The sequence below is a fragment of the Rhamphochromis sp. 'chilingali' genome (assembly GCF_963969265.1).
Source record: "Rhamphochromis sp. 'chilingali' genome assembly, chromosome: 2".
NCBI classification, from domain to species: domain Eukaryota; kingdom Metazoa; phylum Chordata; class Actinopteri; order Cichliformes; family Cichlidae; genus Rhamphochromis; species Rhamphochromis sp. 'chilingali'.
In genome coordinates this window covers 8017507-8043197 of record NC_137930.1, presented here as the reverse complement: position 1 = coordinate 8043197, position 25691 = coordinate 8017507, and the positions used below count along the sequence as shown (strand labels likewise).

The following is a 25691-nucleotide window of genomic DNA, read 5'->3' as shown; positions in this document are numbered from 1 at the left end:
CGCTCATCGTTGCTATGATGTATTTATGTTAATTCAGTAATGGTTGTATACATTGATAGAGGCTGAGTCATGGTTTATATATTCTTTTATTATCCCTTTGTCTGCAAATCCCTAAGATTGTTTTCTATGCTGTGGTTCTCGAAGAACAATATCAGAAAGACAATAGAATACAAAATAGAAGCTTTAAAATGAACAGTTGAAATGGTGAAAACATAGATATTTACTTTCTTGTGATATGACAAAAGTGATACCACTGTCATATCTGTACAGTAGATACAAAGTGGTAGATAAGCAGGAGACACGTAACTTCATTTAGCATAAAAGAAAGGCTAGTAAAGAGATGTGAAAACATTTGCTGAAATGTGATATTCCTGACAACTACTTGAACTTTAGCTACACACAGAATTTAGACTAGCAACTGGTAGAAACAGGTAATCTGGTTAGGAAAAATGTAACATACTAAGTAAGGCAAGTAACAAATGTAAACAGGTAGCTGAGCTGCACTAAACTTGAAACACTGGACAACGAATTAGCAAAATTTCCCCACTATTTTCTTCATTTAACGAGTAGCAGGTTGAGACAACTTGACTGTAGGAAATATGGATGATGTAACATCAATTGTGAAATTGCTTTCAATCCGCACTGATGCACTGAAGAACTGCCTTGCATATCTTATTATATATCTTATATATTAGTTTCATTCTATTTATTTTACAGGATTTTCCAGGTATTTTTCTATGCTAGCTAATGAGCTTGTGGGTGTCCTAAATTTAAACACTGGTGTGAGCTTGGTGTCAACATGTAGCTCAGAATCTTACCAATTAACACATAATACTGTTTACTTTCAAGAAATATCTTGATTTTATAGCCCATTATGAGATCTAGCTATTACACAGCTGTGTGTTAGCGTACCAGTTTGCACTTTCACAAATGTCAAACTATTCATTTAATTGACTGTAATTTCTGCAATAATTCTAATCAATACACTAATACAAAAGGAGTAAATTAAATAAAACAGATCTTTAGTAAGTGTTTACTTCATAGCTGTTATAGCATTTTATCTTCCACATCATCAGTGTGTGATCATTACAGGCTATTTTCGTCCAGCAGTTCACTGATGATAAGTATAGCAAAACTCTGATTGTGCAGTGACTTGAGTAGCCAAGTATAGCCAACTCTGCACCATTCCAATTAGATTACCTAAACTTCAGTCTTTTCCATCCTGGGCTGTGTACAGTGAGCTTACACATTACATTTACTGTTATACCCTTAAATGGAAGAAACCTTTAGAGGCTCCTGCAGGAAGAAATGGTCGGCTGCTTCATGGCTGTGCCTTGCAGAACTTAGACAGCAATTAGGGGGCCAGTTCAGGACCTTAGACTTCATCTCTATATACATTAGTGTGTAAGTCAGTCACAGAGTGTTATCTCTGTTAACCTCAGCACCTTAATCTTTTACCTGGTATCCATTAGTAGGTTTTCTGAATACTCTGACCTAGCCTAGCATTAGTCCCAATTTATTCAAAAGAGTTGCATATTATTTTTAGTCACAATTGAGTTTCTTGTCAACGTAAACTAAGACTTTATTACGTCCCCCCCCCCCCCCCCCCCCACACACACACACACACAAAGCATCAATACTATATGACTTGTTAAAGAGAGGGTAGATTTTTGGGTCCAAAGAGTTTGCAAGTCTTGTTTAGGCTGACAATCCACAGTGTGAGTAGTAGTCATTGGCCATGTGTGTCTGTTAGCATGCTAACAGTCACTATTTTGCTTTTTTCTTTGTATTTGGCACAAAGAACTTTGCAATTTCAGTGGTACAAACAACTAAATCTTTGCTTTTGTGACATGACTAATATTTATTTCTTTTTATTGTTTTGCTTTTTTGTTGACTAAAATAGATCAAACATAAACCTGAGCATAACCTGGATTTAAATCTAAATTTTCCAATTCTAGCTACAATTCTAGTTAACAGCAGCCTAGCACCATCATAGGAGAGGAATGGAGTAGAAAAATGTGATTTAAAGGTCAAGCAACATTGTATGCAGAAAGCAGATTTTTATGATATTACAAACACATGCTGAAGGTCAAACCCACAACTGAATAACAGGATTTTTTTGATTGTCCTCTCAGGTTGCACTGGGATTGCTGGGCTAATGAGCAACATCAGTCACAAGCAGGGCAAAGCCTGGCTCTGGTAATAAGCTAGAAGAATCTATGGCATTTGTATCAAAAATAGCAGTCTATAAGGCGCTAAATAGATAGCAAGAGTAGCTATACTCTAATAGCAATTTTGCTGTTGAAGTCAAGGCATGCTCTGAAGAACAAAACGTACTCTAGCACTGCAAAGCATTTTTTCATGCCAGGCATTCTGTATTGCTGCAAAGAGCAAACTGCTGTTTGCCTTGTCTTCTCTCCTCTATGCATCATATTCGGTAAATTCAGTGCAAAATCATTTTTTGTGGTGTTTTTTCCACCGTTATTGTATGTTTCATGTAAACCCAATAGACTTGGATAGTTTGACCAGAAAGATAAAAATTATATTCTAAATATTTCTACAGTATATCAAAAAATAGTCATTAACAGAAATACATTTCTAGATTATCACATTCTACATACTTAGAAAACATAAACAATGCTAACAGTTAAATGATTTCTTTTTCATTTTGGTGATGAGACTAGTGTTTGGTTCATCACGTTTGTATAAAAAAAAATAAAACACTGGGTGGTAGGATGATTTACAAAGTACCTGTCTTAGCACCTTGTTAACATTGAACAGCAGAGATTGGATTAGTTACGTTTCAGACTTTCAGACTTTGACGAGCCTAGTCCATTTGTAAATGACAGTATGTCTGTAGCCGTAGGTTATCTAATCCCCACAACAATGTGCCCACCTCTCTGAAGGGCATTGATTAAATAATATAAACCTTAAATATGCGTAAACTATCCCTTGTAGAATATAAGGTCCCAGTTTACAAAGCACAACATGAATCGGTCTGGATAAAACATCTTAAGGTTTCCATTAAAAAAAAAAAACTATCACAGTTTGAATGTGCTTTTTTCTCTGTTTTCTTTCTCTCAATTATTATGCTCATTATTGTATGTGTTGATGCATGTTAGTGTATGTAATTGTTTGCTGGATGTGTGTTGTGGCTCAGTTGTGGCCCTTGAAACAATACACTCCATACAGCTTATGCTTCTTGTCAGGGAAGCCACTGAACCTAACAGCAGCTTCAGTGGGACTGCAGCGCCGGCGCGGGTGGGAGATGGGGTAACGGACACTGCCATCCTCCAACCAGCCTGCATCACAGCGGTCATAGCCCAGCAACTTCCAGGCAGCATACATCTGGCCAACCTTGGCAATTTGAGCACCATCTTTTTGGCATGCCCTGACTGCCTCATCATAGGTCAGCTTAAAGGGTTGGATCAGGTAGTAGAAACGACCTGAGGTGACAAGAAAACAGAAGGATGAACATAATAGGTTAGAACATACAGAAAATATATCAATGTATCAAATTCCTGCAACCTAACATGATCCTGTCACCACAACAAGACAGGATATACATGCTTTGATGCCTTTACAAATTTGACGAAGTTAAAACATCCATCATTTCATATTATACGCCATCGTTTGTTTTGTGGTGTTGCAAAATACACTGTTTACGGCAATATTGAGATGATGAAGATCAGATGAGAAGCAAAAAAGAGCCGTCAGGTGCTGAAAAATGAACCTTAGACTCAAACGTTAGAACAGCCTTTTTCACACGGCACGCCATGTAATAAATAGAAAGTAAATGGCAGCCGTTACAACAATCTAAAGATATATAGTTTCATGCATTGGTCACAGGTACACTCCAGGTACACAACGCCCAGCTGAAAACACTTTACCCAAGTCGAGTTGCCCAAGATTCACAGAATTTACCAAAAATGCGATATATATCATTATCGGGATGAGAAATGTCTTACATCGGGATAAGAGATTTTGGTCATATTGCACAGCCCTCAAAATCTGTTGAGACCATGTGTAACATTCAGACATTCCGGAATATAATAAAATAACTGTAATTTGTCATTTTCATCAAAAGATAATGATGTGATTTACTATCTTTTTTCAGCTATTTTGTAAAACTGTACATTAAAAGAATTTGGACTAGAATATTTGTATTTTATGATTAAAAATATTATCATAAAGATCTCTCAAATATTGGTGGAAGCATAAAAAATCATTTTGATAATTACCAGTACTTAGTACGCAGCTGTGACATAAAACTTACACTGAGTGGTGGTCTAAAAAATCGGATACCACATCCTAACCCCACAAGCTCTAAGTTACCCTCTGTTCCACACTATTCAGTATTGTGCCCTGGGACACCTGAACAAAGAGGGAGGAGTCCAGTGGTGGAAACCATGGTCTGTCTCCTGAGCCACATCTATTCTAGGTGCTGCTATAGGAAGTAAGATGCAAGCATCCCAGTTGGAGCTCACATGGCTCTTCATACTAACTCATATTAAAGCTGGATTGAATAGTGTGTAAAAAACAAAAACAACAAAAAAACCAACAACAACAATTTGATAAATATGAGGTCACTAGCTACATTTTAAAGACATGTTAATATCAAGTGTTAATTAACTTCTTTAGACCTGCTATCCATCAGGGCACTAGCATCCCATTTGTGGTTAGGGCTGGATTCTGTTTTAGCCACATAAAAAAGAAGCACACTTTCAGAAACTCTTACATGTTGGTATTATAGTATTAACATTCGTTTCTTTTTCAATTTTAGGTGGCCAAACAGGTAAAAATGTTTTCAATCAACTCATAACCCAGTAACCACAGAGAGCATGTTGCCCTCAGTATTGCAGATGTGTTTGTCGCCAATACCTACAAAAACACAGTTTTAGTGCTGTTCCTCACCTTTGTAGTGGGAGGTAAAGCAGAAAACATCATAGTGGTTCTTGTCCTTGTCTCTCAACCCATAGTTCCGAATGCCTGGCACTGTGTTCTTGCCACCACAGGGTTCTCTGGGGGTGTTGATGGGATACTGGACTGTGCCATCAGACAGCCAGCCAGCATTGCACCAGTCCATCCCTCCACGCCATGTGTCATACAGTTGGTCAAAAGATGCCACGATTGCATCCTGATCGTGGCACGCCCGCTCTGCATCGTAGAAATTAAGGTTGTAGCGTCCCAAGCGGGGGTAGTATGGGAAGACAACACCTGCACAGACAGGGTGAAAACAGAAAATGAGGGCAGAGAAGGAGATGCAATAGAATAGAATAGAATTTATTTTGAACATGTCAATATAACTAAAATAACAAGAAAACACATACACAAAACAAAGGCATCAAAGTTGTCATTAATATCTCTATATCCACTCAATTAATACGCTTGAAAAGGAGTAGAAAAGATAGATTTACACTTATTTGTTGCTACCCGCTTGTTTCAAATACCAAAATTTGCTAAAAATATAAAAATGAGACAAGGATTCAATAGAACACAATGATACAGCAACATTCATGTAACTTATTGTTTTTACATGAATCCTTACTACATAGGGTTTCCTCTAAGGGTATTTGGTCTTATTTGGAACAAGTTCTGAATGTTGTGGCTCAAAGATTTGTTTCCTACTTTATACATTATTTGTGCCGTTATCAGGTCAACCAAGTCTTTAAATTTAAGAATATTTAATTTAATAAAAAGTTGATTTGATGGTTCTTTTTTGCAGAATATATATTGGATGGGTGTGTGTTCTATAGGTGGCTCCCCACAATTCCACACAGTACAGAAGTATAATGGAACAATACAAAGTATATAATATATAATGATGTTTGATTTAGAAGATCCTTAACTTTATAGAGATGACCTGCAGCCAGGATAAACTGGATGTGTTTGGTCAGCTGTTTGTGTGTTTGACTGGCTCCAGCATTTTTGTCTTCAGCTGACATTACCCCCCCCCCCCCCCCCCCCTTTTCCATATTTAAATTCTAGTAATTTTTGAAGTAGTTCCAAATATTATACCGTCAAGGTCCAGCGACACCACTGCTGTTCCATCTTCCAGCCCGTCAATTACTTCACATTTATACCTCCCATAATCCTCCAAAGTGATTTCTGTAATGACTAGAGAAGCATCCATGGCCGAAGAACCTTGTAGGTGGACACGTCCATGGAATCTGCCATAACTCCTTTTGTGATAATCCATGGCAACAAACACATCCACCTAGAGCACGATGAAAAGTGTTCATGTTATACTTTTCCACTGCTTTCAGTTTTTGGAATTTCTTAAGAATAGTCCAGCACATTTTGAACAGAATAAACAAGAAATTCAATTCAATTTTATTTAAACAGCGCCAAATCACAACAACAGTCGCCTCGATGCACTTTATATTGTAAGCTAGACCCTTCAATAATACAATAATACAACAGAGAAAACCCCGACCCTCTATGAGCAAGTGCTTTGATGACAGTGGGAGGGAAGATGTCTTAGCAAGTGATGAATAATAAGATAATAAGGCCACCATTGGACATGTGTAACAAAACTAGTTTATAATGCTTCTACATAAATTATATATTGATACTTTGGAATGCTACACACAATGTTTTGAAAAAAAAATTACTAATGACAGTTCATGTCAAATAAATGATAACCTCTTTTAGATAGTCTGAGGTCAGCTTGGTCCATTTGATCCGCATCTTACGGTTTTGTGCCAGTGTTTGGTCCCTTAGAATCGTGCATGGTAAAGTAGCATTTCCCCCTCGTCTCGACACCACTTTGGTTTTTTCTGCTACCACTGACAGTTGGGGGCCATTTTCTGAAAAACAGCAACCAAACAGAGAGCAAAGTGCTTCAATGGGACGGATTTTAAGAAATGAATGCAGACTGATTATTAGCGACTTTATATGTGAGAAGAAGGGTTCTAAATTCGATTCCATATTTACCAACGAGGCAGTCAAGAGAAGCTAATAGACAGACAAAGTATTTTAGAAGTATGATTTTCTTTCTAGTCCCAACCAGAACTCCTGTCGAATGTTTTGGATCAGCTGACAAGATGTTTCTAGTCTTAGCAATTGTGCAGGTGAAAGAAGACAGATCTGTGGGGTATGAACCCTCTAAAATGTTTGTCCTCCAGTTTTAAAGAGGGAAATTCTATTACATTTTAGTCTCTAACTGAGATCAGACTATAACAAATTTGAGAATGCTGCAGCTATGCAGCTGAATATCCAAGCCTGCTGAAAACTTTGAGGTTCTGGCATTCTGCCATCTTCTCTATGTATGGTCATGTTAGACTAGAAAAACAAAAGTAAATAAATGAATGAACAAACAATAACAAAAAACCCCCAAAATGAAGCAAAACGTTAAAAAATGCTAGTCCAGTTAAGACGAAACTGCTCCAAGGTCTCAAACCAAACAGCAAAGAATATCTGTGCCATAGATCCAAACAGTGCCAAAGACTCAGCTGCTGCTAAACTGCTTTAAACTTTACTTTAAACAATAACTAATAGAGATTAATTTATCATGTTTTATTTTACTAAAAATATTATACAGTAGCTAGTGATATTGAAAAAAAAGGAAATTGGAAGTCATGCTGGTAAAGATTTATATCATCGTTCTCACTGAATCACGCAGCCTAAATGAAAAGGGCTTTGGTTTTGTTCGTATCTCACAAACAAGGAAAACCAAACAATAGATAAATAAATACATTTCCGAAGTGACTTGCATAACAAAATAGCTGTTATGTGTTGTTGTTTTTTTTTTTTTACCATGTAAAAACTAGAGATATACAGTGTTTTAATTTGCTGATAAAAGCCAAACTGGATAGCTCTGTCTAAGTTAGCTAAAAGTCCCTACATAGCAGTCTTATCACTGAGAACATGCTGATAAACTGAGGGAAGAAAGGACACTGCAGAGTGAGTGTTCTAAACGAAACACAGAAACAGACGCTGGAATGACATTGTCACTCTCACAAAGAAACACAAGTGAACATGTACTCACCTGTGACATAAATGGTTCTCGAATGCTCCAGGTCAGGGTACAGAGCATCTAAGTCGTTTTCTGCTACATTCAGTGATATCAAAGCCCAGATCAGCACAGGAATCATCTTCACTCACCAGCTAGGTTCTGACCACTGCAGAGACACACAGACAGAGGGTGGGGTTATGCTACAGTGAGGATGCTAAGGAAAGTTTTCCATGTATAAGCTATACAGAAAGCCCGTTTATAAGCTTCTTCTGTATGCAACTGTATGACCCTGTGTTTCTATCTGCAGTGCTTTTTCTCCCCCGAGAGCTCCGTAATTACAGTTGCTTAACAGGACGCCTGCCTGCTGGGTACTGAGCACATCTAAAGAGAAACACACACATCTCAAAATCCCATTTCTAAGTTGTTGAACGCAGTTAAACATACAGTCAGACTTAGCACATTAAAATAAAGCTTCTCAATGCACAAACCAGGCATCCCTACAAGCTACAGCCCACAGAAGACGTTCACACAAATACACATTCTGTGTAAGCCATATAGTACATACTGTGCAGGAAGTATTCTGTCATTCAGCACTGTGAGAAAGCAGCATGTCCTGATGACAGCCCACACTTTTAGAAGGAGACTGCCACCGTGCAGCGTCACCCCTGCACCTCAAGCTTCATTCACACTCACACACTGGCGTAGCTGTAGTTGCATCCTTGTGAGGACACCAGCTGACACAACAGAAATTCTTGATTTAACAGCTAACTAGCCCTTTGAGTTTCCCACATTTTGTTCATTGCCCTCAATTTGACTTAAAAAATTACATGTAAATATACATGTAATGTATTTACATGTAAAATATATATATATTGGTGGTTTCTGTGGTATTTGTTTAGGTGATGATGGGTGAAAAATTATTGTTGTACCCTTATATATCTTATACAAAATATAACAGAAGAAAAAAACCCAACAATTTCATTTTAATATTGGCAGGACAGGTTTTGTATAACCTGTAAAAAATATTTCACAGCTTGTGTGGCAATATATGTGCTGGAGGATGGTTAGGAGTGCTGGCCGACTTTGCCAGGTGGAGTTCCTGAAGTCAGCAGAAAAACTGCAGCGTATACACACACACACACACACACACACACACACACACACACACACACACACACACACACACACACACACACACACTTACTTTATACCCCTCCCAGCCTGTCATTATGGGCGGGACAACTGGGGAGGGTGCAATGATAAGGAAGTGAAGTATGTTGGGAAAGATGTATGTCGTTTAAAAAAAAGGTAAAAATGCTTGAGTCAGAATGTGCACTGCAGGACACAAGAAGAGCAGGTGATGTGTGAAATGATAATAGAGAAGCAGACAGAGAGCGACTAAGACTGGGAGATACGGCGAAAAAAAGAAGCTAAAGCAGGGAGGGAGGGAGGGAGGGAGGCGGAAGAAGCTGAGGGGACTGCAGCAGCAAAAATGATGCAGTTTGAATCTTCACTGGCACCATTAGGTGATGAGCTTCAGCACCTCATCATCCACAACTGTCATGTGCTGACTTTATTTGAACAAAATGTTAACATTATTAAATAAATATAAAAGTTAATAAGTAGTGTTTTTTCCATACAGCTGAAGAGTGGAAGTTTAGATCAGTTTGATAACATTTGCATTTATAGTACACCTCGTACGAAGAACTATTTCTTTTACCTACTTGGATACTTACCAAGTTATAAGTTCATTGAGTCTTTTTACTTATCCATTTAATTCACGTTTTTCAGTTGTGTAATCCTGGACATGTTACAGCAAGGGAATGTTTTTAATGTCTCTACATTGAACTGCAGGTCTGTGATGTTTTATCAAATTCTTGATGCCTGATTTACATTCACTTTTAAGACCTTGTAAGAGAAAATCTTATTTAAGTTTCTGAAGATGTTTCAACTCTTATTCAAGAGGCTTCTTCAGTTCTAAACCCAAAAGGTGGAGTGCACCAGGTATTTAAATCCTAGTGGGATTCTGTCTTCTCTGTCCAAAATGTGAACATTGGCATCCTCTAATCTCTGGCTATCTACTGCAAGATCTCTTTGATCTTTCTCCCCTCACCCCAACCAGTTGCTCAGATGGCCGCCCCTCCCCGAGCCTGGTTCTGCTTGAGGTTTCTTCCTATTAAAAGGGAGTTTTTCCTTGCCAATATCACCAAAGTAATGCTCATAGGGGGTCATATGATCATTGGGGTGTTCCGTTTTCTTGTCCATTTTTTATTGTAGTTTGTACCTTACACTTGAGTCAACTGCTATATAAATAAAATTGAACTGAAGAGGCATGTTTGTGTCTGTAGAAACCCTCACTGTATTTAAAATATCTCGTGATGAGGCAGACGTGTAATCGTGTGCAAATCTGATTTGGGGTAAAGTTGGTTCTGCTTTGGGAGGAGCTGTCTTGCTGTAGTCATTTCTGACAGCCTCCTCCTACAAGGTACAGCATCCCCTGGGTAAACATAGTGGTATGTAGGGCTCCACGTTCAGCTGCATGAAGCGTAAACACAAAACCTATTTGTACTCAAAGAGCATGATGGTTATGCTCAATCATACTCTCTCTCTCTCTCTCTCTCTCTCTCTCTCTATCGAGACAGAGAGAGATATAGATATATACCTAAATAGAGATATGTATGTATATATGTATATGTAGAGGAAGACAACCATTAATGGTCACAACTTATTTAAAATCACTAAACTGATCCTTGTCTTTGGACTGTTGGGGGAAGCCAGAGAACCCACCCAGAGTAGCTGGACAACCCCCACCTAGTTCATTTAAAGCCAGGACCTTCTTGCTGTGAGGCAACAGTGCTAAACAATGAACCACAGCTGAAATTGGAAAAGATTAATTCTTTTGAGATCTTATCAAAAATGTATGTTTTGCCACAAAAGGATAGCAGCAAGACAGAAAGGGAAGCCTTACGTAATAGTAGTGTGACCTGCTGTAAAGTATGGTTTCGAGAATGAAACAGACAAAGGATGTTGAACATGGAGCTGCCAGGCAAGAGAAAAAGAGAAAGACCAAAAAGAACATCCATGAATATAGTGAAGGAAGACATGCAGAGGGCTGGTGTGAGAGTGGAGGATGCTGGGACAGTGAGATGGAGGCACATGATCTGCATTTGGTGATGAAGACATGCCAAAAGAGATATCGTGTCATTTTTCAAAAAATAATACTTTTATACATTTGTTTTCCTAACGGTATCTTGAGGTAAAGCAAACTGTACCAGAAACAAGTGCATTCATGGGGTTCCTACCATTTTCAGCATTGCCTGTAGTCACTTAATAAATCAGTGTTTATGGTACAAAATTACATAATGCATTAAGTTGGATATGTTCATGCTTGACTTTGTTTTTAAGTGTATTAGCATAAGGTACTCAAAGTACAGGATCTCCAGGATTTTGTCAGACACAGGAACAGAAATACTCTCTCTTAGTTAAGTAAATGGTAAATGGCCTGTATTTGTATAGCACTTTACTTAGTCCCTAAGGACCCCAAAGAAAAAACTTTATACTACATTCAGTCATTCACCCATTCACACACATTCGCACCTTGGTGATGGCAAGCTACATTGTAGCCACAGCTGCCCTGGGGCGCACTGACAGAGGCAGTCATCAAAAAGGTTTGCTTCAAGTGCATATATTCAAAATTTCCACTCCTTGTTTGTTTATGAACATTTTTTAACATTTTTTTAATAGCAGCAACCAACCAAATTTAGTTTAACAGTAATTAAAGAAATCGAATGTCCAGTCACCATCTGCTAAATCTCTCATATTCTAATTAGCAAAAAGAAAGAAAGAAAGCACCTTTTTAAAAAGAAGCTGTTGAGTTGCATAAGGAGGATTGGAGGACTGAGTTTTTACACAGTTTGTCACTTTGTTGGAGCCCAGAAGTAAGATATTTCGCTGTCTTTTGCCTTGAGTTTGACATTGGCTGCACAGTAGAGTAAATATGCTGCTGGTGCTTCAGTTCATTGCTTTAGTCTAAGTATTATGTATGAAGAGGATGCTAGGGACAGGGCAGATTCTTTACCCTGCTGTTGGACATCCATTGATTTTTTTCCCCACCTTACTCATGAACCCACAGGTAAGTCTTAGTTTCAAAACTTACTAGTTTAGTATTATGCCATAAAAATAGAATTAAACCCATTTGGGATATATAAGTACATTCCTTCTTTAGCACTGAAAAGACATTGTGTATGACATCATAATGTGCCTTTACCCTCAGTTTTGGTTGAGTTTGATATGCTCAAAATGAGAACAGCAGGTATTGGTGAAAGGGGCATATACATAGCCTGAGGCTGGAAGGGGTGTGAATGATCCTGTTCCTGAAATTCAGATGCTATGTCCACTTGCTTCTTATCTGCATTTAACATATAAGATAATTGACTAATATGCTAATATGTCCTTTGGGCATGATAGCACAGGGGTCACAGCAGTCATAGTTTGGAATCTCTTGAACCTTTAGTGTTCCATGACTAACAGAGGACCAGAGCACTGATGGAAACTGGGAGTTTTCCAGTTGAATCTCCAACTTTAAGAGCTATTCCAGGCTACTTTTTCAAACAGACTGGATTATGAGCTGTGAGTTGAATCAAATGCAGCATTAACCTTGTTTAATTAGTCTTTAATCAACCGCCACTGGAACACTGTGGCACTATTTTAAGTGGACCCATGAATTCATTAAACCTTCAACATTTCTAACAAACTGCTGTGGCAGTGGATGTGGATTGGAGACGGGCATCTGAACCACCTCAAATCGCTCCCTTTAATGTGGAAGAGTAGCAGTACAGTACTCTGAGCCCCTTGTGAACGACTGAACTTCTTGCCCTTTCTCTGAAGGCCAACCACCCTTCAGAGAAATCTAATTTCTGCTGCTTGTATCCATAATCTTATTCTTTCGATCACTACCCCACATAGTAGACAGGTCTGGCCTGGATCTGGTGTTAAGTCGGCACTGCTGGCTGACAGCTGGCATGGTAAGTGGTATGTCATTCAGATATGGGCCAGGCCTGGCGTAGATGGCACTGTTTATATGATGGCATGCCACATCTGGCCCGATTGTGGATTGGTTTATCTGGCCAAGGCTCATAGAAAACAGGTCTGGCCTGTATCCGGCAATAAGCTGGAACTTCTGACTGACTGGTGTCATGTCAGGGTGTATGTCAACCATATGTGGGCCAGGTCTGGCAATGATAGTGCTATTTATTTTCCTATTTTAGTTAGAGGACCCAAGTGCCATGTTGCAATACTATACTGCTATGGTAGCCAACTTTTCAAATGCAGGTTTGACAGGTTTGTGAGTGTACACTTCATCCACAACCTAGTGAGGGTTTACTTATGTCTACTACCGGGCTCCTGTAGCTCAGGAGGTAGAGCGGGTTATCAACTGATCGGAAGGTTAGTGGTTCGATCCCTGGCTCCTCCAGGCTGCATGTCAAGAGTGTGAATGTGTATGAATGTACAGAGTTGGCCATTTATATGGATACACCGTAATAAAATGGGAATGGTTGGTGATATTAAAGTCCTGTTTGTGGCACATTAGTATATGTGCAATTGCACACTGCTTGCATGATCTCTGCGCACAGAAAATCTGCGTTGCGCACACAAAAAAATCCAAGCTGAATTGCAATTAAAACTTTAATAATTCTGTTTTGCGGTGTTAGTCAGTAAGTGACTGGCGGCTCCCGCATGGGATTAGAACGATGCCACCTTATCCCATAATCCAGCCAATATTTACTTTGGGGAGAAACGGTAAAAACGGCGTTTTATAAGAAAAGCCTCGAAAGCGCTCTCCACCTGTGAGCAAAACCAAAACCAAAAACCCCAGCCTTTCCTGTTGGTCGAAAAATGTACCATGTCGACCAATCAAAAAAATGATATGGCAACATGGTATTTAGTTGTTTAGGAAGGGGAAAGTTTTGGAGTGACGATGGTGTTTTGAAATGTGAGAGATTTGCGACGTTTAGCGCAAATCTTGTGTAGTTAGTGTGTAGTGTAGTCAGTAGTTTTCTTGTGTGTGTCAGAACAATGAGGCGACTGCTGAATGTGTAACAGCAGTCTGGCGAGGAAGGAGCAGCTAGCCGGTCCAGCGGGCATGTGGTGTGGAGGTTAGCCGGATAACACGGAGCCAGTCAGTTAAATTAAACAACAGACCTTTATTCCTTGTCAGCAACATAAGACCATACAAGCCAGGTCTCCACGGCTCTACACTGTCCGTACATACATGTGCGGGGATCGGTAGTCGCCGGTGCCAGGCCGTTACAATGGTGAGGTCTATCCTGAGAACAGAACACGAGCAGCATGTAATGGCTGCCACGCTATACTCACACACCCCCTAGGAGACTCCCCCCCTAGTGGTGCTATAACCCAAAAGGTTTGTTACATCACCCCCCCCGGCAATTCGCAGGCTGTCCTCAGCCGGACCCAGGTGACCCTCCTCCCGCTACCCTTCTTCACTATACATAGTTACATTAGGTACTAAGCAGGTTGTGGAGGAATTGTTAGACACCCTTACACCATTGGTACAGTCAATAAACAAAATTAGTGCTTGAAGCAAACAATACAGAACATGCAGTATTACTGCCAATCCATCTTCCAGAGATGGTCATAGACAAGGGAAACAGTCAGACATACAACACAACCGGTCACACAAATCAGTACAACCGAAAACCAAACAAAGGCTCTCACGGGCCACGATGACGAGGGCTCAGTGGAACAGAACAAGTAATCACCCCTTATGAACAGAACAATTACAGCATGTACATGTATGAAACCAACCCTCAGTCAACATTGAGTCTGTCCGTATGATGACGGTTAGTCCACCTGGTAGCAGTCCAACCCTCAGTGATTCTGGGGCACCGGCGGGGTCTCAAATGATAGTGTTCCCCCACGGCCGGTGGCGACTCAGAGGCGCCCTCGGCGGGGTGCCCGCCTGCTTCGATATCCCCTGAACTCGGGAATGAGGGCTGTTCCCCCGTTTCAGTCTCATCCAGGCTCTCCTGGGCCGAAGTCCGGTGCCCTGAAGGAGATGTGGAGTCCCAGGAGTAAAATGGCTGAACGTTCACGACGTGGAAGACTCCTGCGTCTTCACCAGTGTCAATCTTGGCTAATCTGTAGTTGACCTCCCCAAGCTTCTGAGTAACCTGGAGGGGCCCTGTAAACAAGGGTGCCACTTTGTAACAGCAGTCTGGCGAGGAAGGAGCGGCTAGCCGGTCCAGCGGGCATGTGGTGTGGAGGTTAGCCGGATAACACGGAGCCAGTCAGTTAAATTAAACAACAGACCTTTATTCCTTGTCAGCAACATAAGACCATACAAGCCAGGTCTCCACGGCTCTACACTGTCCGTACATACATGTGCGGGGATCGGTAGTCGCCGGTGCCAGGCCGTTACAATGGTGAGGTCTATCCTGAGAACAGAACACGAGCAGCATGTAATGGCTGCCACGCTATACTCACACACCCCCTAGGAGACTCCCCCCCTAGTGGTGCTATAACCCAAAAGGTTTGTTACAAATGTTACAGGTGTTACAGCAGTGATACATCTCCTGTTGTCAGGCCTGCAGGTATCAGGCTGTTGTTCCCCTTTATCTCATAGTGGACAGAAATTATGTTTTGGAGTGCATAATTGTGTGGCATCAGATTTGATGCAGAACAGCTGATTGTTCTGTAAATAGTTTGAAATGTTTATTTTAAAAAATGCCTTGGCTGCATTTTTAGATAAACAGCTGCAAAAAACTTGTTTGCAAAACTTTTTTGAAGAAGTAACTACATAATTAATTGCCCAACATTGGTCATTATATACTGTATTTTGCAGGCAGAGAGTTACAGGACTCTCTCCCAGACCACAGACTCATACTCATAATACAAGTCAGAGCTTTATTTAAAAAAAAAGAAAAAAGAAAAAGAAAGAAAGTTGTGTTTTCAAAATTGGAGTTCAAATTATTTTTACTTCCAAAAGTGTTAACATACTACGCAGGTCATGAACAAGATTTTTTTTAAATTTTCATTGTAATTGGGCTAAACACTTAATTAAAAGTAGTCTAATGCTTTCATTTGATTATTTTAATAAACCATGTAACTTGGATGGATTTGATGCTGGCGTGACCACAGTGCACACGTCTAATGTTGCTCTCAGTGGTCCAAGTGTCCGCTCAGGGAGTTTGTGTGTTCGCTCAGACACATGAAAAATTAGAGGGAACATTGCCTACGAGACCACCCATCTTCCATGCTACAGTTAGCAAACTGCTTGCTAAGTTTCGTGAAACTGGTTCAGTGTTGGATTTGCCAAAATGTGGACGCAAGAAAACTGTCACTAATGAAGAAACATCAGTGGCTGTCCTAGCTTCATTCAGCAAGAACCCACAGTGTAGCACTCGCCGCATGTCACTGGAGAGTGGCATTAGTCGAACATCCCTTCGGCGGATATTAGCTACTCACAAATGGCACCCTTACAAACTCCAGCTACTGCAGCATCTCAGCGAGAATGACCCAGATCGGCGGACAGAATTTGCAGAATGGGCAAAACAAAAATTGGAACAGGACCCTCAGTTCACGCAGAAGATTTTGTTCAGTGATGAGGCAAACTTTTATGTGAATGGTGAAGTTAACAAACAAAAACACTGCTATTGGTCTGACACTAACCCACATTTGATGGATCCCTCCAAGACTGTTGGAACAACAAAAGTGATGGTTTGGTGTGGTATATGGGGACAACGATAGTGGGTCCATTCTTCATCAATGGAAACCTCAAGGCCACTTGATATTTGAAATTGCTACATGATGATGTGTTTCCCTCTTTATGCACTGAAGCTGGCATGTTCCCTGAGTTTTTCCAGCAAGATGATGCACCACCACATTATGGGTGCCAGGTCCGAGCATTCCTAGATGAACAGTTTCCTGGAAAGTGGATTGGTCGTCGTGGGCCAGTTGAATGGCCCCCAAAGTCTCCCGATCTGACCCCCTTAGACTTTTATCTTTGGGGTCATCTGAAGGCAATTGTCTATGGTGTGAAGATACGAGATGTGCAGCACATGAAACTACGGATACTGGATGCCTGTGCTGGCATTTCTCCTGCGGTGTTGCTATCAGTGTGTGAAGAGTGGGAGAAGAGGGTTGCATTGACAATCCAACACAATGGGCAGCACATTGAACACATTTTATAAGTGGTCAGAAACTTGTAAATAACTCATGAAAGAATAAAGTTACATTGAAACCAAGCACACCATTGTTTTTCTTGTGACATTACCAATAAGTTTGATGTGTCACATGGCCCTCTTCCTATTGAAAAAACAAAAGTTGTATCCAAGATGGCCGACTTCTAAATGGCCACCATGGTCACCACCCATCTTGAGGAGTTTGCCCCCTCACATATACTAATGTGCCACAAACAGGACTTTAATATCACCAACCATTCCCATGTTATTACGGTGTATCCATATAAATGGCCCACCCTGTAGTTAGGAAGCACTCAGTTTAGAGAAATTGGGTGAATATTGTATAGAGCACTATGAATAATCCAGGAGAGTAGAAAAGCGCTATGTAAGAAACAGTCCATTCACTGTCTGAACAAAGTTTCATCATGTTTCTTTTGTGCTATCATGTTCTGGCACATGTTATTACATGGCTTGATTAAGGTACACATTAGGCTGACATCTGGGGCCAGAGCTGAAACTGTTCTGGGCCAGCACAGGGCCAGCAGTGTGTCTGCAACTGGCCTGTGGGTGCACACAACTTACACATGGCCCACATACCACAAAGAATGATGAGCCTTTGGTGGCCCAGATCTGGTTTCCCAGAGGTAATCCAAACATGGGCCAGCACAGGACCACCAGTGTATCTGCAACTGGCCTTGTGGTGGCCCATGTGTGGATCTCGACCATACCAGTTTTGCTATGTGGGACCCAGAGCTTATGACCATAGGTAAGGGTAGGGACATCTTTGCTTTTGCACTTAGCTTTCTCTTCACTACGACAGATTTGTACAGTGTCTGCAAGACTGCAGCCCCAATCCATCTGTCAATCTCTCGATCCTCTATCCACTCACTAATGAACAAGACCCTGAGATACCTAAACTCCTCTACTTGGGGCAGCAACACATCCGTGACACAGAGTGGGCACTGCACCTTTTTCCCACGGAGGACCACGGCCACAGATCTGTGCTGATTCTCATTCCCGCCACTTCACAGTCAGCTGTGAGCCACTCCAGTGCAAGCTATAGAACACCTCCTGATGGCTAACTAAGCCCAATAGGACGGACTCCTCCTTCAGCTTGATGGCTCTCTTCTCGGATTACCACCACAAAAAGCACCAACCACCTTGCAGTAAAACTGCAGTAAAAAACAGATGCCACAGATGTTCAAAAGCAGCCACAAAGCATTAAAGTAAATGCAGTTTAGAATACATCTATGTCATGGGCTTGTGAATTAATGTGTTGGGTTGATTTTGCTGCCTTACAATTTGTGTGGATTGAAAACAGGCCCCCACATTCTTCTTAACTCTTATGTAGAAGTTGCTAAGCTCACTTTTCCATTTCAAAGCAACAACAGGAAATTTTACTGAGAGCGTTTTATATAAGGTTTTAAAAGCCGTGGGGTTACTTTTTTATTAAGCTGAGAGGCAGCAGCAGCATGCAGAGAAAGCATCGGGATACGAAAACTAGGCTAACACTAGCTAGCTAGCAAGTTCATGAACCTGGTGCTAAACTGCAAGAAAGCACAACATAACAGTAAACCACTTACTCACCAAATCAGTGTACCACACATTAGAATCACAGCGGTGCCAATAATAACCACTTAAGTGGAAGCATTCTCCAGCTGCGCGCTGGTTTGCTCAACATATTCTAGAAGACCCGTGCTGGCTACAATATTCTCATCAGGTTGAAAAGAAGGGTAAACATCCTTTAAACTTCTTAAATGTCTCCTTTGCACACGTCATTACTACATGTGATGCAATTTTATCTTATGTATTCAGAACCGTTTTTCTTTTTATTAATATCCATATACTCTGTTTTTTTTTTTTTTTAAATTTAATGTTCTTTCCAAATTCCAGGTTTGGAATATGGAAATTATTTACATTTATGACTAAGCCACAAAACAGAGTAACTTGAACCTCAACAAACCTCCTTTAGAGAGAAAACTAAATTTAGTGTAAAAACCTTAAAAGAGAGACCTGATGAGCCACTTAGAGGGAAAGAAAAGTCTGTGTTATTTTCTTTTTTATTTGTAAGACATCATTTGCTCAGTTATGGGTTATCTCCTTTAAGGTACACATTTGTGTGGGAGCCAAGCATCTCTGGACTGTTGCCTTCTTTTTAAACAAAAGCACCAAAACCTCAGGACAATGATACATGCAAAGGAATGCATGGGTAATGACATTAATGAGACAATGAGATGTGAAGACCACCACAAAGAGACAAAACAATCATTTATGTCATTGTAAAGTGACAGTACTTGTTCTTGTAAGAAATGCATAAGTGATCATGAGATTTGGAAAGTTTCTTTGAACACTCAACTGTATAACTAGAAAATAGTTCACAGGTTAATGCAGACATCTCTCTATCTTCTTTCAGTTATACAATTCAGGGTCACAGGGAGTTTAGAGGCTATCACAGAACAAGGGACAGACTCCACCTGGGAGAGGTCACTAATTTGTCTTAGGGCTAACACATACAGACAAACAACTATCACCAATGCATGTTTATGGACTGTGGGAAGAAGCCAGGGAGTTCATACAGAGAAGAACATGCAAACACCACACAGAAAGGCTGGATATAAGCCCAGGGCCTTCTTGCTGTGACGCAACAGCAACCACACCACCACACTTCCCCAGTGTAAGCTTACAAATAAAGTAACCATTATGAATTAAAGAGGCGGAGTTTTGTTCTGCTTGAATGGACATCTCACTTCTGACTGAGTGAGAAGGTGATGTAAGAGCTCCTGAGACTTTGTAGCCTGAGCGATAAACACAATACTTTCATTACATACAAGTTGTTAACCTGGCTTATGCTGAAAACCAGTACAAAGGAGATGCTTTCCTCCATGTGTTTATAGACCACTCTGCATTTAATTGTTAATCATTTTAAACTGTAACTCTTTTCCACAGCGTGTCTTTTATCCTGTCTTCCTCCTCTCAATCCATACTGGTCGTGAACAAGAAAAAAAGAAAGAAATCAGCAAGGGAGCATATACTTTTCACAGCACTGTACATGTCCTTCTGAGCGGTAGATTAAGCAGGACAATTGAAGCATTCAGTTTTAGTCAGTATCTTAACCAGCTACAGAGCAAGCTTCAGCTACAGCTATAAAAAGACAAAAATCTAGTGATAAAAGCAGCTTCTTTATCTCCCAAGTTGTAAAAGAGTCTGGGGAAAACTGGTTTCAGACAGGTATCAATTTGTAGGTTGAATGTGAATTCAATAAATGAGATTGCATTCAACAAACGTAACAATGCAACAGGCCAGATCAGGCTGTTGTGGTTGGGTGAATAACTTCATGGTACAGATAGTGACAGACTCCTTTAATGTGCTGCTATCTCTGCTGCAAGCCTGCAAATGTTCAGAGCTCTGGACAACATTTAGGGTTACCTGGCTTACACTAAAACTTCTGGCGAACAGAGAGGCATTCAGTCTCTGCAGCACCAGTGCAGAAGCATAAATGCTAAACATATTTATTTTTCTTATGAAGGAGTCCACAAAGATCACATTAAAACTCTGTAAAGGTTACATAGGAGAATCATTCTTAAAATAAACTGAATGGAAACTTGGAGGTTTAGTGTAAACCTTAGCCTAGGGTATGCTTATGCATTTCTTTTCCTCGTGTAGTCTTTCCACAGGGAAATGATGCAGAAAACATTCTATATTCAGCATCTCTAAAGTGGAGTAGGAACACCCTGTTGGAGAACGTGTTTTAAAAGCTGTGAGGCAACCTGCTTTGGAAAAGCAAACCCTGCCAAGCATACAGACATTAGCAGTCTCTAGAATCTACTATGTGTTTGCATGTGGGTGGGGTGCAATTCGATGGGTGTGGTATTTACTGTATATGCAGCCTTAGGTATTCACAAATAGTCTGTCTCCTTATTGCACAGCTGATATATTTTCCTCCTATGGTTGACGTGGTGAGTTCAAACTAGTCTACTGAATTCTTTATTATACATCACCAGCACACCACGTCATACCTGCCACAAAGAGCCCTCAGTACAGAGCACAAGATTTTCCTTTTAATATTCCATATAAATACTATGAGAAAACAGTAATACTGTTGGTGACACTGATTGTATTGCAGGAACGAGAATAGCTAGAAATGTATGATCCTACAATCCTCCCCATCTCTGTTTTTGTTTCTGCTTTTGTTTTCTGTGGGAAATCAAGCTTTGGTTAGGGTTAGATACACTCCTCATAAGCATCTAAATGGGTACAGGGTACTCACTGCTAGCCAAACACAGGAGGCACTATCAGAGCTAAAAGTAACTAAGTGTTCAAGTGCTTTTTTAATCCTTGCCTTGTTAACTGTCCATCCATTTTATTCCACTTATCTAATTCAGGGTCACGGGGTTGCTCTCCAATGTGTTCAGTAAGGTGTGAATTTTAGATAGAAAGCACTTAGACTTAGAAAAAAAATTGCTGTGAATGGGTAAATAAGGTAAAAAGAAAAGTACTATATAAGAATCAGTCCATTGGAATGACCGGCTGCATCTTCTCCTTAACTTGCTGTCTGTCTGAGTGTTGTCTAGAAAAAACTATGTAGGCTTTATAGATAATTGAGAAACTTTCTGGTGGAAACCTGGTCTTGTTAGAAGAGACAGCATCCATCCCACTTTGGATGGAGCAGCTCTCATTTCTAGAAACTTTGCCAAATTTATTAACCCCCCCAAAAACGTTATTATCCAGAGTTGGGACCAGGAAGCAGAATTGCAGTCTTACAAGCCTCTCTGCAGCTTCTCTCCTCCTGTTATCCCCCAAACCCGATCCCCTTAGAGACTGTGTCAGCTTCCAAACAGACAAAAAACAAACTAAAAACCAGCAAAAAATAGCTTCAGTATGAGAAAAAGTTACCAAGAAAGATATTTCACAAATAGTCTTGTAGTGAGAAAAATCTCAACCTTGTGATTTCGTCCATCCACTCAACACCACAATAGACTCACCTACAGCATTTAACTGGGAGCATGGTTAAATAATAAATAAGGTAAGGTAATGTTACTGAAGAGAGAAAACGTTCAGAAAATTTGGCTCATGTGTCTTGCTTGTCATTTGCTATATAAAGGTGAATACACATAAATAGACACACACAAGACATACTGATGCAGATTTTTCCCTTTCAAGCTAGCAGCCAGTAGATGTTGCTGTTTCCTGCTCACTACTAATTCATATAAAATGTGTGTGTGTGTGTGTGTGTGTGTGTGTGTGTGTGTGTGTGTGTGTGTGTGTGTGTGTGTGTGTGTGTGTGCGTGTGTGTGTGAGAAATAACACCCCCCTTTTGATTAAGGGTTGACATGGTCCACTGCAGGCCCCAGTCTGAATGTATGTTTGTGTGTGTGTGTGTGCTCTGGGTGGGTGCAGGGGTAATGGGTGGGGGTCCGGGTGGAGCCGCAGAGTCTAAGCCAGCAAACAGAGAGGGGTTGTTGAGCTGAGAGCTGCTCACAGTCCTGATGTTTTCAGCTCTAAATCACTTGGCCTGTTGCTGCACAACATGGTCGACCACAACTATTCTCAGAAGTCTCACAAATATGATCGGCTGCACGATTCCATGATGAGCAGATGAATGAAGATGGGGAAAGAAAACAAAACCTTGGTTTATAGCGCAATGGAGTTTATAGAAGCAATTTCTGCATTCCACTTGCAATAGTCCAATAAGTAAACTGTGAAAACTGTCAATATCAACTATTCTTAAAAAATAAATTCATCCTTGTTATGTAAGACACTGCTCTTTGCTCTTTACAGGTTGCTGCAGTGGGACATTCTTCTTTATTCACAGATATTCATCTCTTCCGTGGCTTGGTTAGATGTTCCTCCAGAACATTTTGCTTAGTGACCAATGAAGCAACCTGGCTTTGAATAGCACAGATTTCCAATTCCCTGTTCGCAGTGTATAACAAAACCTGTATGTACATCAGTTGTAATATGTCTTGGTCTGCTCATGCTACAAGAAAAACTACCCGACTGCCTTTACAGATATTAGGAAAAAAATTCAGGTTGTATTACTTTACTTCAGAAAACAGTAGACTTATCACTGATAAGTTGATAAGTATCACTGAGCTGCAAGTCCCTCAACAGATGTTCCTGAACTGTGTGAAAGTACTACCCCCAAGCAGGAGCATTTTGTGGGTAAAAACTCCTAAAACCTAAGCGAGACCCTGCCTCATCTTCACTTCATCAAAAGATTACACCCTCTAGCATGCATATTGAAAACTCAACTAAAGCTCAAGTACCTTTAAGCCTATGTCTAAATATAGCACTCAACGAAGGGTGTTTGGAGTCTACTGCAGTGGAAATCCTTAAAAGTCCAGCTCCACAAGGAGACAAATATTTCCGTTACCTTTTACAAAATCCCCCAAAATTTTCCAGACCTGTGCACAGGACACAACCTCAGGCAAGTATTTATGTTGAGGAGGAAAAACAAGCAGGACTTTTTAAAAGGAAAAGTAAATAGTTTTTGATCTGTGGCAGTCAGAATGCTTTTTGTTTCTTTACATTTTAATATTTGTTATAAGATAGTAGAGTTGATGATGATAATAATAATAATAATAATAATAACAATAAAAATAATAACAGTAATAACTACAACAACAACAACAACAACAACAATAATAATAATAATAATAATAATAATAATAATAATAATAACAAAACAACAACAACAACAACAACAATAATAATAATAATAATAAGAAGAAGAAGTAGATTTACAAGGCGCTTAGTGAGTGAACGTTCGTTTCTGCTGTTAAAAGGACAAGTCGGTTTTCTTTATGAAAACAGTTATATAGCAAAAACAAAAACAAAAAACAAACAAAAATAGTGTTACTGCTTATTCCTATTAGGTTTGGTTTGTGATACGCACTTTAACGTCTTCATTACTGTTACACGTCTTTCCTTTCCCCTAAAACACCTTGAGATTATTACAAGGTGTTATATTTTTCATTCCAATAAACATCGCATTAATTCTCATATTCTTTGTAATGCGTCAAAGTGACAAGAGTTTCACAGGACTTTTTTTTTTTGTAAACACAAAACGAAATAAAAAACCCCAGCTCTTTACCTCGCCCTGTGCGCTGTTTGGAAGCCTCAATCCTGCGGCAGCCAAGAAGGTGATTGAAGCGTAAACCGTTTACGCACCAAGTTAAGAGCAGCAGGCGGTGCGGGTGTTTCTCTATCTGCTCCAATAACAGGTTCCACTATCAGCACTAATAGCAGTGCGGCAGCGCGGTCCTCCAGTTTACACGCACGTGGGTAAGAACAGTTCGACTTGCGAGCGGCACCGCGCGCATGCAGGTGAAGTGCGTGAAGTGCAAATCCACACTGTGAAGTGGATGTTTAGCCTTTTTGGACAACTATTTCCAAATGCCTCACACCCATTTCAGGAAAAGTGTCAAACAAAGGAGGTACCCGGCCCTGTTGCTCAATCTGTGCTTACAGACTAGATTTGCACAAGCCCATCACCCCGCCTTCTCATTGCTTCTCAGCGCCTCTCAGCTTTAATCACACGTCGTGTTTAAAGTTAGTAAACATTCAAACGTGCCTTTGTCAGCAGTAGTGATGTACTGTTTATGTGTTCTTCTCTTTTTACCTGAAGAGAAACGAAAAATCAGACATCAAATCACAAACATGCTCATGAAAAGAATGAAGTGTCTCGTGAGAGAGAGTCAGTCTTTCTTACACTCAGTAAAATGTAGTTCAGTATTTGAGTTCCACCATGATGAGCTCTTTTCACTGCTATGACAGAACAAATCAACTGTCATGGGCCCTATTTCAGGAAGCCGGTTTAGAAAACTCAGAGTGAAAAACGATACTCAGGGTTGAGTAACCCCGAACTGTCCAACTCGGAATATTCGGTTTCAGAAAGGCTGATAACAATTAGTTCAATCAACGCGGAGTTGCTTTAACCCCAAGTTAAGCGCGCGCACGAGGATACATAAAGCCCTGATTAGTGGAGCACAGATTAAGCGAATTACCATGGAGAAGGAGGGAAAGAAGGCGCGGTCAATGTATTTTACAGCGCTTGAGGCCGAAATTCTGATGGCAGCATATGCTGATAACATGCAAATTTTGCAGAAAAAAAGTAACACAGCCTCAGCTGCAAAAGAAAGGGAGCATGCATGGCAAAACACAGCCGACAGAGTCAATGCGTGAGTGTTAATTTAAACATTGATCTAGGGATTTCCACCCATTTAACACTTATTTTATTATATTTTATTTTGTATTTTATACCTTTTACTTTGTGATGTGATTTGAGCGCAGGTGCAACCCAACAGGCCCCCAACGTTCCTGGTATCAAGTAAAAATGAAATATAAAAATATAGTCCAAACAGGTAAGGTGTAATTGTATTATGAGCCATAGTGCTTGGTCTGTTTGTCCTATGTAAATCAATTGCAGTTAGAGGCTACATTAATTTCCCCTCTGTAAGCACTTATTGAAATTATCTGAGCACATTATAAGTACATATTTGCTTACTCTGTATGCTCAAATGTGACCCATTATG

General features: G+C 40.2%; 1 protein-coding gene across 2 annotated transcripts; it reads right to left on the bottom strand.

Annotated features, from left to right (window-relative positions):
• Window positions 1-67: 67 nt before the first annotated feature.
• Window positions 68-24597, bottom strand: hapln1b (hyaluronan and proteoglycan link protein 1b). Of its 2 annotated transcripts, none has more exons than XM_080875905.1 (6): window positions 24251-24597; window positions 7991-8123; window positions 6646-6809; window positions 6019-6217; window positions 4915-5217; window positions 68-3446 (listed from the first exon to the last, which is right to left on the bottom strand). In XM_080875905.1, exons 2-6 carry the CDS (start codon window positions 8094-8096, stop codon window positions 3157-3159), a joined length of 1062 nt encoding a protein of 353 aa, XP_080732031.1. In that variant the 5' UTR covers window positions 8097-8123; window positions 24251-24597; the 3' UTR covers window positions 68-3156. The 2 variants fall into 2 exon arrangements, with proteins under 2 accessions (XP_080732031.1, XP_080732032.1); XM_080875906.1 differs by lacking the exon at window positions 24251-24597 and adding an exon at window positions 8523-8545.
• Between the last annotated feature and the right edge of the window lie 1094 nt (window positions 24598-25691).

What these genes read in the sequence shown, in the direction of transcription:
- hapln1b (XM_080875905.1), bottom strand. Translation starts at nt 8,096, where the DNA reads ATGATTCCTGTGCTGATCTGGGCTTTGATATCACTGAATGTAGCAGAA. An exon ending in CCTCAGACTATCTAAAAGAG is followed by an intron (nt 6,218 to 6,645) that starts GTTATCATTTAT and finishes ATCGTGCTCTAG; the next exon opens with GTGGATGTGTTTGTTGCCAT. An exon ending in CTTTACCTCCCACTACAAAG is followed by an intron (nt 3,447 to 4,914) that starts GTGAGGAACAGC and finishes TTGTCACCTCAG; the next exon opens with GTCGTTTCTACTACCTGATC.